Source organism: Penicillium argentinense, assembly GCF_028826775.1.
Source record: "Penicillium argentinense strain IBT 30761 chromosome Unknown utg000010l_segment0_segment0, whole genome shotgun sequence".
NCBI classification, from domain to species: Eukaryota; Fungi; Ascomycota; class Eurotiomycetes; order Eurotiales; family Aspergillaceae; genus Penicillium; species Penicillium argentinense.
Window position 1 is genome coordinate 1372097 of NW_026622669.1, and position 12936 is coordinate 1385032.

The window sequence follows — 12936 nt, forward strand, 5'->3', positions numbered from 1 at the left end:
ATTTGCATCATTGAGATGTTCTCCGTTTGTTAGGAGGACGCCGGGGATATCCTGGGGAACAATAATCTGGCATTTGTGCAACTGGTCTTGGTCCCAGCTCTAGGGTTGGAGGGATGGTGGCGGCGTGGTGTCCGGGAGATGTGTCTTTTCGGATTTAAAGTTGGAAAATATTCTTTTCTTTGGGTGGGAGGGTGATTAGGACGGAGAATGCGGGATATTTCGGTTTGTTGTTGCTGCTTGTACCCAGTTGAGGATTTGGTCTACTGGGAGGCTGAAACGAGTGCCGCTGGTATGAAAATGATATTGTCAGGATCTACTCGGCCGAAGAAGAATGGTCTGAAATCCTTACCAGTCAACCACATGAATGGATACTGTGCTTGGAGATTATGGGATTGCGAGTCCGCGTCTTGGAGGTTACGGGTTTTTTTGACTCCTTTGTGATGTGAAGGGAGTTTAGAATGGCACTAAGTAAGATTGTCTTATTTCTTGCGCACAGCTTAGTGGATATTACTGATGCCTCTTCGGATAGGGTTAACGATCGGATTTACGAGTGTCTTTGCTCATTTCTCCTCTTTTGGTTTCAACGTTGCTTATCCGCGCTAATGTAGCCATGACATCATAGCACTTGTCTCGGCTTCATACTTCGCCGGACTTCAGAACAACAGGGCCAGCGTAGAGACCGTAGTATGACTATTCTGAATTTCCCAGGGTTATCATTATGTTCGATATACTTTGCAATGAATGACCTGGCATTCAGGATATATTGCCAGAACGATGCAATCACTTACCATCAGGAAATAACTTTTGACTTGAAACAAACCAACGCAACTACAGCATCTACGAGATTCAAAACATCCTCAATAATTTTGATTCCTGAGCACGGGCTAATAATACTCGCTAAGCTCAACAGTAGTTAAAAACATATCTTAAGAGTAAAGGGCAGACGATTGAAACGCTCGCGAGGCTTGGGAATATGGCAAGAAATCTGCGCAAAATAGGTGCCTAAAAATGTAGAAAAGCAATAACGGAAGATGACAATGTGTACCGGGCCAGAGAATCTCCCTCTCTGATGGGAATATATTCACGGGGGATGACAGAAGTCATCCCCGTTCATGATGATCCGATCTTTGATGGATATCTTTTTTGTGCAACTTCCTTTCTTGCTGGAAGTTCTGAAGATTTATCACAGGAGAATAGAAGGGAAAGGGTGGAATGAATGGGTGCATATGTTAGAATATGGAAGTACGCCCTGGTCGGCGTGAGATGAGGCCGAGCTAAATAGGTGAAGGGAGAATTGGGCGTCGGAAAATATGAATAAAAAAGTCGAAGAACGCCATCCCATCGGTCCGCTGAAAGGTAAGATGAAGGGGGAAATAAAAGTGCAGTAAGGATAAGCAGAGAATAGAAAGGAAAACAATGAGGGCTGTGTAGTGCAGAAATCAGAGGTATCTCGGGGTGCAGTAGATAAACAAGACACGAGAAGGAAAAAAAAAAAAAAAGAAAAGAAAACCCGATTTGAATAAAGTCGGATAAGAAGTTGCAATGAACATCCATCACATAACGATGCAGCATCCGCAACTCTTTTCTTTCTTGGGTTGCTCTTGTGCAGACACAACTGGAGGGTTCCAGTTCGGGTTGGGAGTCAATCCCAACGGCGGCGTATCCTGGACCTTCGGCATGGTGCTGTAGCCAGTGCTCGTGTTCGGACGCGGTGGCTCAGGGCTCTTGGGGGGCTGAGGTGGCTCTTCGACCTTTGGCTCGGCTGGCTCCTCCGGTTCCTCTGTCTTTGGTGGGACATGAGGCATGTCGTTAGGGTGAACAGCCAGAGGCGCAAAGTCGCGGTCATAAGTGGTGGGGGTTCGGCCTTCCTTCTCCCATTGTTCCTGTTGCATCTTCTTGGCGAGGGTGGGAAGCATTTGCTGATCAGGAGGGAGGCGAGGGTCTGGCTTGTACATAGTAGCTAGCCATGGAGGATCACCCTCTGGACGGTTCACAGCGGTTGTCGGACGGCTTTCGTTGCCCCGGGTGGTAGGTCGCTGGTTTGCGTTGCCAGAGACGGCTCGCGACCTAGCCGTCGAAGAGGTCTTTCGGTTCGTAGGGGGCGCAGAAGTCTTGCGCGTGGCAGATCCGGTGGCCTTCGCTGAGGTCTTCTTCGCAGGGGTATTTTGGGTAGTGCTAAATCCTCGGCTGTTGGGACGGCTTCCGGGTGAGGGAGTGGTAGGTTCCGCATCGGTTTGAAGGGGTTCACTAGCTCTACGACCTCGAGAGAAATCACTGTCATCCATCTCGTCCGTGGCAGCACGGCTGCGAGGGCCACGAGACTCGCGTCCGGGAATCAGAGGCACCGGACTAGCAGTCGAAATAGGAATCCTGGAAGAGCTCTTTCGCAAACCCGGGTGACTGTAGATGCTGGCCGCCGCTTCATCCGCAGCAATTTCTTCGGGCCGGCGCAAATCCCAGTGTTTACGGTCCTCATCGTCCTCATCATCACCATCACCAGTGCCCGCACCGCCCCGCTGTTCTTCCCGCAGTTCAGGCCAGGGCTCTGAGTGCTCTGCGCTGGGTGAGTTCACCGCCGTGTCACCATTTGCGGTGCTCTGCTGAGAATCATGGCTCCGTCCACGTCCGACACTTGACTTGCTCTCGGTTCTCATCCGCCGTTGAAACATTATGGCCGCCTGGTGTAACTCTTCGCTCTCGATTTTGGCGAGCTTGTCCCGATGGATCCAGTTTTCGTGATTCATTTCTTGGGTGTTGGACGAAGCCTCGTCCTGGTCGTCGCCGAGTTCCTTGCCGTTTGTGATGTCCTGGCCGGAGGTATCGCGTCGGCTGCTGAGGTCGCTGCCATGTCGGTTTAAACTCTGGTCTCGTCGGCCGCGGGTGGAATAGTAAGGAGCATCGTGTCCGTGAACGGTTCGGGAGACGGAGGAGCTGCGTGAGCCATTGGAGTTTCGATTCCTGGTAGATCTCGCACGGACAGAGCTTGAATCGTGAGAGGTCCGTGGTTTTGAAGAATGCTGGGTAGTGCCCTGTGCGAGGGGGTCAGTCATAAGCTCCTCCCTTTCTTTCTCTCCCGTCCATCCGCATCCATTCCATCGCACCGATTGATTTCCTACAGCAACAGGCACGGGACCCCGAAGGGCTCGGAGTGGGATCGGAGATGAGGTACTTACGTCGCCGCTGATCGGTACCGCAAACTCCCATTTCTCAGTGTCCGCGCCTCCAGATGAGGCCAAGGCGTCAGTCGAATACGCCGTAGCCACGCCCGCCATTCCCACAGTTTCAGAGAGCCTTCTAGTGGGGGAGGAAAGGTCCAATCCAGCTGGAACCTGCTTCAGGGATTGCAAACGAAAGAAAGTCGATTCGAGATCCGCTTGTGCCGAAATGCGTGTCTCGATCAATCCATACCAGTGCTTACTCGGAGGCCGACACGAGCCAGAAAGACAAGATGGGGAATTGGGGAAGGCTCGGTGGTAAAGGGGGGGAAGAGTCCCGCACGCAGTGGGGGGAACCGAAAGAAGTAAATTGTAAATATTCACTGCAGGGGGTGGGTGCAGTGACTTGCAGCTGTTCGTTGCCGGAGATTGGCAGGTTGGCGAACAGTTCAGGGTTCCGCTTGCGATCCACGGATGAGCAGGAGGGCCGGCGCGCGTTGGTTCCGTGGAAAGCTCTCGAGAATCGTGACCAGGGCAACGAGAGGAGCTGCGAATTGACAAGCTCCCAGCCCGGTGCGGTCTGACGTTGAAGGTGAATCGGTCTTGACAAATGCAGACTGGCGTGGATCGCAAGTGCTGCGTGCACGCAAGGTCGAGAGCCACGGGGGGGTTGGTGGAGGGGGGTTTGGAGAGATCGTGTGGTTCCACAGGCAGCACCGAAAAGCGCAGAGCGAAGGGTCGGGAGAAGGGGTGAAAACGGCGAGCAGATGGCACGAAGAAAATGAGACCCAGTGATTGCGAGCGAGCGGTGCTGCCGGTGCTGCTTTCTTTGAGAAGCAAAAAGCGAACAGGGGAGAAGCCAAACGGGGCTGTTCGAACTAACGAGGTCATCCGCCCCGTTTGGGACTAGCCCAGCGACGGCAGAGGCTAGAACTGCCTCACGCCGAGCTGGTGTCGTTGTGCTTTTGGTAGCTCGGCCGTCCTAATGATTACTGGTTTCTTATTGAGTGATGGAGTCCCCCTGCAGCTCACTACCGGCCACTACCTGCCACCGGCTCTCTTGAGACTCGACCTGAGACTGGTCCCAATCGAATACGGTTGGGCCGTGCGAGGAACTGCCCCTGAACCACGATGATCACTGCGATCCGAGTACTGCGGATCTCCAGTAGTCTGTAGGAGAATTCTAAACATCAGTGGGAGAAATATGCTACATCTACGTCTACAAGCGGAGAGAGGGACATCAAGATTGACCTTGAACACAAGACATGGAATCGAGAAACTTGAAGCCGAGGCCTGAGCGGTTGACACCTCAGAAACGCCGATCCCCCAATGCAATGCCCTTCTCCATTTGACAATTGACAGGTCCATACATCACAAAGTCCGATATCCCGTATGCAAATCCATATTCTATGTGTAAAGGAATCCCCCGCATGTGAGCATGAACATGACGGAATGGAGGCAAATGTAATATAATGTATACACAGAAATCCTTACCTTAGTAAATTCGGTTACAACTTCTCGACCTGGTCCAGCCGGTCCAAGTTCGCTTGCGCTTCTTTGATCAGGGCCTTGCGCGCATTGCGAATGGTCACATCCCCGTCTGGCTCAATTCCGTCCGCCTTCAGCAGCACCTGCGCGAGTATCGTCTCACTCAGTTTCTTATGCTCAAACTCCCGCTTCTTGGCCTCGGCTGGCGGATCAGCCACGTATTCATCGCAGAGCGGCGTGATCTCCTTTTGGAGGTATCCAACCAGGGCGGAGACCTGTTCCAGCGCGCCCAGTCCCTTCAGATTCGGTGCCGGAGGCGGCATGTAGGCCGGTCCCGACGACGTGGGACGCGATGATGGAACGGAGGATGCCCCCAGCAGCTCCTCCCGGGGTGGCGTGTCGGTAGTAGTCTTCTTGCCCTTCTTCTTTCGGTTGCTCTTCTTCTTCGACTTGCGGGGCGCGGGCGACACCTGTCCATCTTCGCCATCGTCGTCTCCACCGATGCGGGATGACGAGGAACCGGGGCGGCCCGCCATGTGGTCACTCATCTGACCATTCTGGTCGGAAAGGTCACTCGGGGTGTTCGCATCGGCCTCTGAGACGACACAGAGCACCTCCGAGTGCTGCTTGAGTCCCTCGGTCTTGCAGGGTCGGGCATCATCCTTCAACAAGTTTCCTTTATACAGTAGACGGACGCGATTCGGATTGCTGGCGCCCACCTTCAGCGCAGCCTCTCGTCGCAGCGCGCCTACATTCAGCACACCGTCGTCGATGGCATAGGCGCGAAAATGCAGCGGGTAGATAGTACCTCGGTGTCGCAGACGAATAATGTCCGGTTCGTTGTCCTCTGCATTATCCGCATATTGTCCCGCGTGTGCGCCTGAGGCCGGGGGATCGACGATGTAGTCCGGTGTGATGTAGCTAAAGTCTGCGTCGCTGACCTGCGGAGCGGAGGCGTAGTTAGGCGAGCGGCGCCAGAAGCCGGAAAGGGGTTGCCCCAGCTCATCGCAACAATGGGAAGCAGACAGAGGAGGAGAGCCGCACAGATAGCAGTGGTCTGTTCGTCGACGTCGAATGGGAGCGCCTGCGCGACGGAGCGGAGGGGGTGGCCGACAGGTATGTCAGATACGGATCGAGGCGAGGGCGGAGGGAGTGGAGGAACTCGGGGATGTTGTCGGTAACGTGGTCCAGGTAGGAAGCACACTTCTCGCCCAAGGTAGAATGAGCGAGAGGCGACGGCAGGAGAGTCATGGATCTCTGGAGGAGGGCGGGACAGGCAGGTGGTGAAGTCATGCCGCCAGCTGGATCCCTCGTAGGCTGACAAGGCGGAGAGACTTTTTTTGCCGTGGAGCACAACAATTGTGTGTTTCTCCAACCCCCTCTTGCGCAGGCTGGCCCTGGGGTCACTAGGGCTCGAATCGAATGGAACCGATCGCCTTCGAACCTTCTTGGGGAGACCAGGTGGTGCCTCGTGTACCTCGATGCTGCCTGCGTGGCGGACTCGCGATCTGTGCCTAAGGCATTTTTATACTTCCAATTCTGCTCGGCTTGCCGAACGTGCGAAATTGAACTTGAGTCTGGAAAACACAAGTGTATTTATGAATAGTGATAATGTTTGTTAAATATATGCGCTCAAATAGCCGATAAGAAGCGCCAGTTCGGTTCTCTTATCCTCTGATCAATACGATGCTTGGCACCGTAACCTTTGCCCTTCAATGTCACTTTGCCAACGTGAGCATAATGTTCCGGGGCGATGAGTCATTGGAATTAAATTATTTTACTACATGAAAAGTAATGGCTCTCAGGGGCCTGTTTGTGCCTTGTGTGGGATAGACGGCTCTGAGTTTTTGCTATTATTGTTGTGTTGGGCCCTTACATGCAGTACCACATGTAGTTTGGTGATATATATCTTTGGAAGCGGTGAGACATGGAGGGTCACGGAATTGTTAAGTTCAAGAAACGATCGAGGCACAGTAGTCATCTTGGAGTGCTTCGAAGAAGCTGTACGAATCCAGCCTTAACACTTTTAGTACACCATCGCTGTTACCTCAAGATAACCAGGATAAGATGCGCATTCTGGGGTTAGGACGCCAAAGCAGATTAGTAGCTGGAATTACATATAACATGTATCTCATCTTATCTTTCACTTAAGCACTGATGGTCCAGTGGTTAAGATGGCCGCCTTCCAAGCGGCAGAGCGGGGTTCGATTCCCCGTCAGTGCATAACTTTTTGCTCCCAGTCATTTGGGCGCAATTTTTTTTTTCTTTCGTCCGAGTGATTTGGGAAATTTAGAGGCGATAAGACCAGACTAAATGAAAGAAACTAGAGTTTGCGACTTCTATATACTGTGGGAGCCTAGCAGCCTTTCCTGCCTATCAATACTCCCACGAGGCGGTGCCTGGAAAACCAAACCTAAAAACACGTGGAGACATGTGACATGTTTGTTTCATGATTAGTAAGAGTTAAGCACTGATGGTCCAGTGGTTAAGATGGCCGCCTTCCATGTCAAGTGTAAGCGGCAGAGCGGGGTTCGATTCCCCGTCAGTGCAGTTTTTTTGCCCTCCAAATCCTTATTGTTCTAATTCTTTCAGAGTCCAAGAAAGCCAGAGCCGAAAACGGCATTATCGAAACAGAAATGGCCCCCCTTCTTTTTTCTACGACGAAGATTTGACCGGTCGAATAGCTAGCATTTAACCAGATCCTGCTCGTCACAAGGAAGATTCGTTGGAGGATATGAAATAGTGGTATGCGAAAAGGCGAATGGGATTCGAAGGGTTGCGACAAACGAAGTGCAATGGGATTTTCAACTGCTGTAGCTCGGTCCTCTCACATTAATCCGTTGTTGTTCTCTGTATTCAACAGTCTCCCCCACAACGACGAGTCTTAGTTTCCACTCAATACGATGTTCATTCCAAATATCACCTCACCCATTGTGAAGGTTGGGTAAATATTATCGTTCTCAGGGCTTGTGTGTATTCGCACCCCTAGGGCATCACCCAGATCGATAGGATATTCACGATCTTGACGTAACAATAAGCAGGTTCGCATTTGGATGTGTAGTTGATCCAGCCCTCTGCGACGTTTCATTCGCATTGGACGCTTTCCAAGGATCACCTTTCCAACAATATTCCACCAAGGTAATTGGGAATCCCACAAGTATTCCATTGTGGTGGATTCTCAACTCCTTGTAATTGCAGGATGTTGTAGATATCAGAAGCAGAGTGAACTGTTTGACTAGAATCGCTGGAGGCATTGCCTGTATAATTTCACTTGTATCCTTCCAATTTGTCTTTGCCTGCAATCGCAAAGGAATCGGGTTGAAGTGTTCGGACTGGACCTCGGTGGCAAAGTCCAAATGGAGAGAACATGTCGGAATTCGTGATGAGCCCAGCATCTTCCTCGTCGCTTGACCAACATTGATTCTAGGATCCACTCCCGTAGACAGGTATTAAGAAACCACTCTTAACACACTCAGGACGACGTCTGGGACTGAAGCCGTTGATTGGCATCGACTACGAGTTCCATTGCACGCAGGTTGGTGGAATGGCTTGGAATTTTTCCCGCTTCTTGCCAATCACAGAAGGATTTTGATTGCTCGTGCAACTCATCGTTGCCTCCAGATAGTGATCCACAAAAGCTCTGGTGTACCGACCGACTTGTGAATCTTTCACGAGGAATGCCGGAGGTAGCTTGTGCCATGAAATATATTTAAGAGACAAAAGGCTCTTTTCATCCTTTTTGTCCCTTTTCAAAAAGTCCAGATCAGGGCACAGAGGGAGTTGAATGGCCAAAGGTCTTTTCCTCTTTCGAGGTTGTTGTGTAGGATGTGGATGGGGCCTCCATGTATCTTCAGGGCCTAGCGAGACCCCGAAGATAAAATAATTTGAAGCGACTGCGGAACATCTGATGTGTCATGGCTCCACTAGAAACATCGTCTTCGGCCTTCCCGTAGAGGCGCACGAGAATAGTTGTATCCGGGTCCACAGAGGATGTCTCTCGGAGCACATGGCCGCAGATCGTCTTGCCGCCTATGAATGGGCGCCGTGTAACCAGAACTATTCAGAGCTCTGGGCTGCTTTGCAAGGTAGCTGGAGGCATGCTGAGCTTGTGTTGCGAGATCCGGCAGGGGATAAGCTGTCAGGTAACAAGAAGAAAATAGGCAAAGAGTAGAATGCTGGAGATTCTAATGGAAAGAAAATTGCCCCGTGGCAATGAGACTCTGCTGTAAAATCGTGGGGTACTTGTGAATCAGATGTCTACTCCACTTCGGCCCCCACTGACGGCTCGCAGGGTAGTCTTTCTGATCGATCAAACGTTTGAGGACCTACTTGATTTATGATTGCCCCGATGCAACTGAAGGTTTTTTCTCGAAGAGAGAAAGAGACGGGGCTGCGGCTCTCTGACTCGGAAACTGTCGAAGATCAGTATGCAATCGACTCGCCACTGCAAACGAGAGACTACCAATATAACTATGCTATAATGTTTTATCTTTGATGTATTTCTCAAACCGTACGCTATGCAACTGGCTGTGTACCATTTCGTTGATCCCTCGGAAACCCTTTCCATTATATGTTGGTATATAAACAGCTTGTTTGGCAGTTCAACTTCTAGACCCAGGTGTTTCTCTCTGCTTCTCCCTGCCAGATAGCCAAGTAATATCGACGTAATCACCCAGGAAAGAGAGCAGATGAACAAGTTCCCGCAAAGTATAACAAAAAGCAGCTGGGTTAGTAAAATGGTTAGTGCCCCCGGCTGTCCTGGTATGCAGTCGCGTGTAACCTAGCTTCGAATCCTAGGTCCGGCGCTTTCTATCTTATTTTGCTCCTCACAGACAGCATAAAGTATATTCGTACCCTGTCTATGGTGAGGATACCCTACTAGTACTGATGTGAAGTGGACGAAGCGTGAGACTTTCCCGATCGGGCGATGTGGAGGGTTCAACCGGATTAGTCATACGGAATTTCGTGGCCGCCGACAGACGGCGAAAATTTGCATGGCCAAGGAAAAGGAAACAATGAGTCAAAAAAAAAATAAAAAAAAAAAAAATTTAAAGAAACATTGTCGACATCGTCAGACGAAGCAAAAAAGCTTGACCAAAAAATGATAAAAAAATACCTGCCCCCATCCAGGATCGAACTGGAGACCTCAGGATTGCAACTCTGTTACCAGAGTCGTCATATGACAAGATATGAGACCTGCGTCATAGCCAACTAGACCATAGAGGCTTGGTATAAATTGTGGCGCAGAAAAGTGCTCTACTAACCAATTTTATGAAATCATTAGTCCCCCACCCATGTCCGGAGGAACTTTATCGTCGCAACTTGACAGGTCAACAAATCCCCGGCGACAGGACGATTTGACTTGAGTTCAGAACTTCCAAGAAGTGATTGTGAGTATGTCCAGTTTTTACGGGCACATGCAAGACAAGGCCAATCCCATAGACGGGCTGGAAGGATTCGAATGTTCTTGCGACTTTGTAGGGAATATTACTCCTAAGTTCAGTCAATTGCTCAGCTCCGGTTTGCCATAAAGGAATTGTATTATTAGTGAATGAATTAAGTCGTGGTTTTGATGAGGTAGCTGCAAAACCGAGATCGTAAGAACGGTATTAGCTTGCAATCTCTTCACCTCACTTCTCCTTCGAATTTCCCCTTCATCTCAACGAGATTCCCGCCTGAACACCAGAGTGAACTGCCAACGAAGATAAGTTTTTAACAAGAGCTGTACTAAGCCGTTGCACATAGTCATATCGGGGCCCAGTCAAGTATTAAGGGGATTGAAGTCGATGTATCCCTCTATCCCTTCCACTGAAAAGAACGTTTGATGAAAGTGAGTTGAAGACCATCACTGTTCGGCAAGTCTAACACCTTTCTGATTTCCCAAGGCAGATTACCTAAGCGGTCGCTACCGATGTGACTCTGATTCGAAATATCATACAAGTGCAAGAGGGAAACAAAATAGAAGTAAAATAGAAATAAAACGCCGACAGAAGAAGCGCCAACTTTTAATAGAAGTCAATAGGGATAAATGGGTAGGAATTACTGTTTCTCATAACTCCCAAGCGATTTCTTCGTCTAAGTTAGCTCGGCACCTGTAACGTCACACCAGCAAGCATCCACCCAGCTGTTCGAAAGCTCTTCATATACAGAATGGTACATCAAATGGATTCAAGGTTCGAACCTCCCCAATATGACCCACAAGACCAACTTGCTGGAATTACAATCAGAGATTATAATGCTCTAGAACAGCCTATAACCTCTAATTACAATTCGAACATTGTGGTGTTGGGCTGTTGTATCGGGCAAAGTCGACCATTTTCCGAACAGCGAAACGTCAAGGGGGTTTTGAATTGCATGAGGTTAGTCGCATCATTCAGATTGTGTACTGATATATCCTATTGCCTCCAAAAGGGACCACTATACACATCATGATCGACATGTACATACCGTGGAATGGGGTAGTCCAGACAAAAGGGCTTATCAAGTCACATGACCCGAAAATTTCTGATAATGGCTTTGTGGGACTTGGAGCATTTTTCTCGGCCCGGATCTTAACCGAGCCTCTATGGTCTAGTTGGCTATGACGCAGGTCTCATATCTTGTCATATGACGACTCTGGCAACAGAGTTGCAATCCTGAGGTCTCCAGTTCGATCCTGGATGGGGGCAGGTTATCTTTTTTGCATTTTTTCCCATCAATTATCCATCAATTATCTTCACGTTCTCGCATTGTTGCTTTTTGAAAGGTCTTCAGACGTTAGCAGAGGCGAATGGCTCATCGTTCGTTTGTGATGCCTTATGAGAGAACTTACTACGTTATTGTTCAACAACGTTCACCATCTTGTTATGTCTATTTATGGATCCAAACTAGCCAAGTACCTAGACTGCAACTTAACCATTAGGGACTGCAATCGATTTTTTAGTCTCTTCCAAGACACACACGCCTGAAGAGTTTTGATTTCGCTTCTTTCGCAACGCAGAAAATATTCTGTTGGATTCTATATTGGTGTTTCGGGTCCCAGGGGCGACAACAAAATGGGCAACTTCAAGTGGTGTGCCGAATCCTATAGCTAGACGGAGACCTACCTATGAGTGGTTTTGAGGACTTCCCAAATGCGATATCACCAAGGAAACACTGAATATGAATAAACGGCATGGAACATGGTCAATATCCACAACATCCAACAAAAATGCGATACATCAATAAAATCAAAGGGCCAGATCACTGACCTCAGTGCAACCTGCTACCTCCATCATCACTAGACATCCCGAGCATCCTCCTCCCAAGTCGGTCCAACAGCCATCAAAACCGTTATACGCAGACACCCAACCCAACTATCTACAAGTTCATGGGTAACAAGATCCACGCATGTATCCAGAAAGTCAAGATCGTCTGCGAGTTCCTCGGTATCATATCGAGAAAGACCCTCCATAAGACTCTGTCGCACGAGTCGGCCAAAAAGGGAGCCGAGACTTTGGTTGGCTTGGTCTTGGATGCCAAGGGCCCTTTTCGAGGTTCGTTGGGAGTGACATTGAATAAGCTGTGGACCGAGAGTAAATTGACGTTTGAACTTTGGGGGGAGTGTTGCTGGTTCCAGGAATTGTCACCGTTAGTTAAATGTTTGATAGGCATGGCGCCGAAACTTACGAAGTTGTACAGAGGTCTTGGACAATTTCTCCATGTATGTCCCGGAACATGGCAGTTCCAGCACGTTAAACTGGGCGTTGGTCTTCTTTGAGGCGTTTGTCTTCTCCGGGGCCTCCGTCTCCTTAGTCTGTTTCTGTGTCTATTAGACTGCGGAGCAGGTTGAGGCTGCGTGGACCCTGTATCAGGCGTGGGCACTGGATAGCGTCCAATACGGTTGAGGGGTGGATGGCTGGGAGAGGGACATGTTGGACTGTAGGATTATTGTTTGTTAGATATAGAGATGCAGAAAGCATATTGAACTGACCTGAGCTCTGTTGGGTTGGTTCGATGCTGTGATATAGGAGGTTGGATGATGGTGGTAGGGAGTGAGGGATGAAGAGGAATACCATTTATACCGTTGTAGATGAACCAGCAAACCATCGCGATTCCGTCTTCGGCGACGATCATGTGGGTATGTTGAATCGGGTATAATTCATGGGAAGTTCCGTCTATGCAAACTGTCGTGAGAGTTTTGAAGCCTCATGATTCGATTTCATGGATTCTGCCTACCTGAGATCAGCCTTCACCACATTCCAAGCGATGCTCTAACTGTCTCAATACATTTCACGCACAAGCCACGATCGCAAGATTGAAGTTCAACTTCGTT

At 49.6% G+C, this 12936-nt stretch overlaps 3 protein-coding genes across 3 annotated transcripts; all 3 read right to left on the bottom strand.

The window, feature by feature from the left end:
- Positions 1-1553: 1553 nt before the first annotated feature.
- On the bottom strand, positions 1554-3272 carry N7532_010216 (uncharacterized protein; the record flags this gene model as incomplete). Its single annotated transcript, XM_056622707.1, has 1 exon — positions 1554-3272. The coding sequence occupies one exon, from the start codon at positions 3270-3272 to the stop codon at positions 1554-1556; it is 1719 nt and encodes a 572-aa protein (XP_056470123.1).
- Positions 3273-4663: 1391 nt separating this feature from the next.
- N7532_010217 (BAG family molecular chaperone regulator) lies at positions 4664-5894 on the bottom strand (the record flags this gene model as incomplete). The annotated part of the gene is made up of 2 exons (XM_056622708.1): positions 4664-5584; positions 5670-5894. The coding sequence occupies 2 exons, from the start codon at positions 5892-5894 to the stop codon at positions 4664-4666; spliced, it is 1146 nt and encodes a 381-aa protein (XP_056470124.1).
- Positions 5895-11901: 6007 nt separating this feature from the next.
- N7532_010218 (uncharacterized protein) lies at positions 11902-12737 on the bottom strand (the record flags this gene model as incomplete). The annotated part of the gene is made up of 4 exons (XM_056622709.1): positions 11902-12230; positions 12291-12417; positions 12486-12540; positions 12595-12737. The coding sequence occupies 4 exons, from the start codon at positions 12735-12737 to the stop codon at positions 11902-11904; spliced, it is 654 nt and encodes a 217-aa protein (XP_056470125.1).
- Positions 12738-12936: the final 199 nt, after the last annotated feature.